The 7,024-nt window shown below is 39.8% G+C and overlaps 1 protein-coding gene across 1 annotated transcript; it reads left to right on the forward strand.

The window, feature by feature from the left end:
• Positions 1-662: 662 nt before the first annotated feature.
• On the forward strand, positions 663-3,159 carry LOC109804441 (uncharacterized). The gene is made up of 2 exons (XM_020366266.3): positions 663-2,177; positions 2,374-3,159. The coding sequence occupies exons 1-2, from the start codon at positions 795-797 to the stop codon at positions 2,743-2,745; spliced, it is 1,755 nt and encodes a 584-aa protein (XP_020221855.2). The 5' UTR covers positions 663-794; the 3' UTR covers positions 2,746-3,159.
• The last annotated feature ends 3,865 nt before the right edge of the window (positions 3,160-7,024 follow it).

The raw sequence follows: 7,024 nt of genomic DNA on the forward strand, positions 1-7,024 counted from the left end.
TTTGAGTAATTTTAAAAATTAATAATTATTATTTATAACTAGGACAAAAAAAAGTATATTTGTTACTAATAATTAAAATTAAAGATAATATTATAAGATTTAGAAGATAATTAATTTTTTAATTTATATTATTGGTATCGTAAGATAATCTAATTTGAATCAAATAAGGTTATTATGCGTTATAAACATTAACAATTAATTTTTTTATCCTACATTAACAATTAATTATATATTACCATAAATTTTTCGCTTTTTTTATTTGATTATACTAAATATTTATATTTATTTCATTTTATTATTACGACATATTGAATAAGCGAGTTTCAATTATCGGCTAAAAGGACAGTTGGGAAAAATAATAATGACGTCATTAACGTGGGTCACTGTAAATTTATATTAGATTAAAGTAGCACAGAAAGATTAGCATTGTTGTTTTGCATGTTAATTAACACATAGGAATATTAAAATAGAGGAAAGTATGTTAATTAATCCGAAAGTGGAAAGTAAAAGAGGAGACGTAAGTGTGAATAAGAAAAACAGAATGTTTGCTTATTCAATCGTTAATTTCATCCAAAAGGGTAAAAAAGAGTTAATTGTATTATATTAAAAAATTCATTAATTAATCATGAATAAACAAAACGTTTCAGTAACACCTATGGACTAAAACGTTTTAATAGCACAAGCAGAGGGAATGAAAAAAAACCAACGCGTACAGATTGCTATCTCTCTGGCACACGCACACGCACTGGTTTCTGATTTTCGTTATCTTAGATTCATCGGAATTTCAAAGACAAATGGCCAAATCGGGAAAAGATACGACGTCGTATCCGCCGATAAAGGCAGATCAATACACACACAGCCCAGTTCACTACGCAGTGGCCAATGGCGAGCACGCAAAGCTTTCCAGAATAATATCTTCCCTCCCCCGACTCCCCGACCCGGAACGAGTCGCCACCGAGTCAGACTCGCTAACTCAGGACCGACTCGCGGAAAAAATATCCGCCGTCCTCGACCGCCGCGACGTCCCGTTCCGCGAGACCCCGCTCCACCTCGCCGTCCGCCTCAACGATATCGCCGCCGCGCGCGCCCTCGCCTCCGCCGGCGCCGACATCTCGCTCCACAACGCCGCCGGATGGAACCCCCTCCAGGAGGCGCTCTGCCGCCGCGCCTCCGACATCGCGCACCTGCTCGTTCGCCTCCACCACCGCGCCGCCTGGGCCAAGTGGCGCCGCCGCCTCCCGCGCCTCGTGGCCGCGCTCCGCCGCATGCGCGACTTCTACATGGAGATCTCGTTCCACTTCGAGAGCTCCGTTATCCCCTTCGTCGGAAAAATCGCTCCCTCCGACACCTACAAAATCTGGAAGCGCGACGGCAACCTCCGCGCCGACACCACCCTCGCCGGCTTCGACGGCCTCAAAATCCAGCGCGCCGACCAGAGCTTCCTCTTCCTCGGCGACGGCGACGCCGCCGCCGACGTTCCCGCCGGCTCCCTCCTCGTCCTCAACCGCGATGACAAGAAAATCTTCGACGCCTTCGAGAACGCCGGCGCTCCGATGAGCGATTCCGACGCGGCGGGGTTCTGCTCGCAGAGTAGCGTGTATCGGCCCGGGATGGATGTGACTAAAGCAGAGCTCGTCGGAAGAACCAATTGGAGGAGACAAGAGAAGATGGAAAACGTGGGAGAGTGGAAGGCTAGGGTTTACGAAGTGCATAACGTGGTTTTCAGTTTCCGGTCACGAAAAATCCCCGCCGGCGAATCTGACGTGGCGGGTAGCGAGCAGGTCCTGCCGCTCGAGCTTGATGAAGACGATGATGGTTTCCTCGTTGCGGAGATTGGAATTCCAAATAGCAATGCTGATAAGAGAAGACACAGTAGTTTTGTTCGAGAAGAGAGAGAGTGGGTCCCAGTGGGGAGAAAAAGCGTGGATTTGCCCTCCGTTTCGGTGGCGCCGCCGAGGAGATCTTCCGCTGCGGCGGCGCCACTGCCGGCGCTGCCAACGAAGGAGAAGGAGTATTTGAGAAGTTTGCGGCCGGCGGTGTGGCTGACGGAGCAGTTTCCGTTGAAGACGGAGGAGCTTTTACCGTTGTTGGACATTCTGGCGAACAAGGTGAAAGCGGTGCGGCGGCTCCGGGAGCTGCTCACGACGAAGTTCCCGCCGGGGAGTTTCCCGGTTAAGGTACGTGGGGTGGTTGACTATTGTTGACCGTTGCTGTTTGTGTTTCGTTTTGTGTGTGTGTGTGGGTCCCTTTGGGAGGTAAAATGATTCATTTGATAATTGGTTTGATTTGATTGATGGGGGTGAATGATTTGATTTGCGATGGACGGTGGTGATGGAAAGTTTGTGTTTTGATGTGTTTGTGTTTGTGGGGCAGGTGGCGATCCCGGTGGTCCCCACGGTGAGGGTGGTGGTCACGTTTACCAAGTTCGTGGAGCTGCAACCTGTGGAGAGGTTCTACACGCCGTTTTCGAGTCCCAGGCATTTGCTCAGCGGTGATGATGATCGTGATAATGATGATAGAGAACGAGGAAGAGAGGGGTCGTCATCGTCTTTTGGGGGATCCACGTGGCTGAAAAGAAACACCAGTAGTAGTAACCAATCGTGGGGTAAGCACCAGCAACGAAGTTCTTCTGGGGCATTGGATTCGGACCCTTTTGCTATTCCTGCTGGGTATACGTGGACCAATAATGGGGGTGATTCCTCCCGGAAAATCAACAAGTCCAAGTCTATGAGAAGGTCCAAATGAAAAACGCACCACACAGGAAGAGTAACGGTGGAAAATTACACCAGCGACTATGCATAAATGGGAAAAAAATTAAGCTGAAAGAAAATATGAACGATTGTAGCAATGTGCCAAAAGCTGCATCTATTATTGTGTAAATATCCCCGTGTTCATAGAGGTTCGCAGCAAGTAGTTTTTACAAGTTAGAGCTACACTACTTCACTCACAGTTTTGTTTTGTTTTGTCTAGTCTATCTTTAGTAATATAGAAATTTGTTATGGTTTCATTTTTCATTTTTGGATTGGGTGCTGGGGCAGGGAAAGAGATCAGTTTTTTCATGATTGTTTCTGGTTAAGTTTCAATCTGATATTGCCAATGTCACACCATCCTTTGCTGCCTGATTTTCCCCAAGTGTAGTATAATTGGCATTTTCTTTTACTCTCTCGGTGATATTTAACAGATACGAATTTTAAAGTAAGCAGAGTGATATCTGTAAAGAGAAATATTAACAAATTTTAGGGGGTCTTCGAGTCCAATATAGGACAAACTTTCGGATTCACATAACATTTACACAGAATTTTAATTTTACCTCATTCTTAAGAGATGATAGATGGCTTAACCTAGCAACCTGTTAGATGCCAAATTCTGGCTTGCCTCATTCAACCAATCTCTTAAGTTCTTATTTTCTCATTACTAGTTTTCATTATTATTGCGCAAGTTTGTTTCCGGGTCATGTGATTGGTAATGGAAATGAAACCTAACCTACTGCCAGTGACATCTGAAACGCACTTGTAAGTCCCTTATGATGTGAAACCAAAGTTATATGGTGGAGAATGTGAGTCACCGACGAGTAAATTGAAAATTTTGATTATCGAGGCGACAAGAGTATCTAAGACTTATATTAACATGTAAGGGTCAACAACGATCAGCAGCTCAATAGTGAGTAAAATGGTCCAAGACTCAAAGGCATATAAGACTGACTTTGTCAAAAGTAGCCTTAATCCCAAACCCAGTTTAGCGGGTAATCCATTATTGTATAAATGTATAGCGTTGTATAAAAGTCATTGTTCGAAATTTCCACTAATAATTAAACCATTTTTGTACACTTATCTGTGGAAGCACAACAGTAATACTGTCATTACATTCAACCAAGGGTATGCGTTTATTCCCGAGTATTGAACAGCAAGAAATGTTAGATGTTTGTTTGTATTGTAGTTTGGAGTATGAGTAAAAGTGAGATACAACCGTTTTTAGCTCTCTTTATTTTGATTGCAAATAGCGCCCCAAGTGATTCACATTTGAATGAGGCTCCACTGACTTTTACTCTGTCTCCGCATTCAAGATTCAGTCTCCCTCGACATTAGTAATAGTACAAAAGACATTTCCTGGAATCTTTATTCCTTTTACCCCGCTCTTTGGACTAGGCTTTCCCTTTTCTTCTTTAAGTTTCTGATTGTAAGTTTGTAACCTTGAACCACATTTTTAATTCCAATTAACAAAGATCTGCCCATCACAAATCCCTGAAGGATATTTTTGACAAATATCACCATTTTTTTCTTCCTTTTGTTTATGAAAATTTGCAGATTTTGCACACAAAATAAAAAAAGTGGGTTAATTAGAAGTGGTTACTCTTTTTCCCCATAAACGCTGGATCTTAGACACACGCACTTGCTTGTTGTGGTGTCGAGTTTTTTGAAGAAATTTCCTATGTGAATGAGTAATTAATTGTCCACCAACTTCCTCGTGAATTTCGGATAAGCTAGTTATATCTCTAGTAATTCGATCTGTTGGATCTTATCCGATAAAGTCAGGTTCATATAACTTAACGATCGGTTAGTGACCAGCATAACATTAGCCTAAAGATAACATTCAACACCGGATCTTCTCACTTTCCTAGGAAACGTAGCAGTAACTAATTGTGTAACTTCTTTTTTTTTTTGGTTTTATCTCTAATTATTTTTCATTATACCGTTAAAAAAATTAAAGATGAAACAATTCATTATATTTAGTTTCTATTTTTTTTTTTGAATCCTTTTTTTCCCACTTTTATTTCACGTAAGTTAGTTTTTATTTTTTTACTCTTTAAACTTTACTTCATATAGTTTCTCATAACTTTTCTCACTTTAGGTCTATTTAGATAAATTTATCTAGAAATATTTCTTGAAAAGAAAAATAAGAAGAAAAATTGAAATTTTTTTTTCCCAATAAACTAAACTAACTTATATACAAATTAAAAATAAGATTTTGAAGAAGTTAAAAAGAAAAAAATTCTAAAAATTAATATATACATAAACTAATTTTAACTTATTAAGAAATTTAATTCATTTTTCTTCCTATTTTACTTTCTTAAAAGTATTTCATGAAAAAATAATCTTAACATACTTTTTGCATAACTTTTCTCTCTAACTACTCTTTTTATTTATTTTTTTAAACGGAGATAGGGTGCCTCTTTTCTCCTAATCATTATACAAAAAATAATTCAGTTCAATTAAAAATGCAATTTGGTTATTTAAGAAAATAGTCTCAAATTATTAAAACAGACAATTTAGCTGGACTATTTCAGTTTTGTAAGGGTACGACCACTCGGTCACCAGATGACCGATACCCGATCGGCCACCAAGCAGTAGAACCTAGTAGCCGACACCCGTTCGGCTACCGAGAAGCCGAAGCCCCAAGCCCAGTACACCATGGACTCAAAAGTTATCCCTAATCAACAATTAAGGGTTAATCACAACGATAAGTCGATTAGGAACGTATTACCTAATGCTGTAATTCTGTTGCAGGGCCCAGGGAAGTCAGGGCCCATTAATGTCAACATAAATAGCTCTTGTCACGAGGTAACGTCACTGTTCATTAATTACTATCAATATCTGTACCTGTTCTGACTTGAGCGTCGGAGTGCCTTTTGCAGGTACCCTCCCTCTCACCAGAATATTCGTTCGGATCTCTCGTTCGACCCTCAAAGTATGAGAAGATTATTAATGTGCCCTTCAAACAGGTACAAGTTTGAACAAAATAAAGTCAGTTTTTATACGATTCATTAGAATTCAATATTGCTGAACATCCTTGGCCTGCTACAATCTTACCAAAGTTGAACGGGAGCCAATTGGCATAGTGTATAGGCTGGCCAAAGTATTGCTACTACGTGACAAAGATGAAGATTAAAAATTAAATTAAGAAAGATGCCGCACAAAGTTTGCTTAAGCAGGCGGATATACTCAAATTGGTGAGTCCAAACATAAAAGATAGATTAGGATTTAGGGACAGAAAAAGCATGTATAAGGGATGTCTATATAGCTTCGACTTCATTCACCTCCCTTTCGGTTCTTTCAGCATCTAATTCCAACAATTGAGTCATACGAGGTATATTACCCATTACTTTGCATGTTTCCAACTCTTTTAGACTTGCCATATACTTGTACATCTAAAAACTTGTATAAGGTATGACATGGTTCTTAGAATCTACTTTATGATTCATGATTGAGATGAGTATTTATTCATTGTATTGACGGAACATAGGAAACATGGGCACCGAAGCAGCAAGTTGGGCTGACCAATGGAGTGAGGGTGGTGTGGAGCATCATGGCACTAGATCCCAAAAGTACACCAACACCAACAAGAAGAAGAATTCCAGTTTAGAAAAAGTCAAAGCAGCTGCAAGGATAGGTGTGCAAAAGATTAAGATCGGGGCCTCAATTTGTGTCACATGGATCAAAAACCAACTCAAGAAAAAGAGGACATCCAAATAAATTGGGAGGATTCAACTCTACGTGTAATTCTACTCTATGGTTAAAAAGATTCTCCTACTACCACGATTGCATTGCAATACCTCTTGCTTCCTTCCATTTATCATTTTTATTTATTTATTTTGTGAGGAGGCAAAAGTCCATGGATAAGAATCCTTCCAATTTATATCTGGATTTTAGAGAATTGAAAATAATAGTTTTAATTAAAAATGTAAACTGTTAATGTTACTAATACATTCTTACAATGATTTTGAATAGAGTATCACGAGAACACGACTCCGTAACGTAACCGCTTGACGATGTAATACCTTCATCCCATTATTTTTTTAATAGGTCATATAAGCCCCATCATTTAGTTGATGAAAATACGTGTTTGTGCTAATGTCACTTTCCTACTCCAAATCTTGGTATCAAAATAGTGCTCTATAATTTTCGCCCAAAAATTAGCCAACAAAATTAAAATGCGTGGTAACCAAATCTAAATTCTTCCATTGAAGATTTGGCGTAGGCAAGTGGTAATATAAATGTTACCGAAACCAAGCAACACAGAATTCAAA

This window comes from Cajanus cajan, chromosome 1, assembly GCF_000230855.2.
Source record: "Cajanus cajan strain Asha chromosome 1, NIPB_CcT2T_4, whole genome shotgun sequence".
Lineage (NCBI taxonomy): Eukaryota > Viridiplantae > Streptophyta > Magnoliopsida > Fabales > Fabaceae > Cajanus > Cajanus cajan.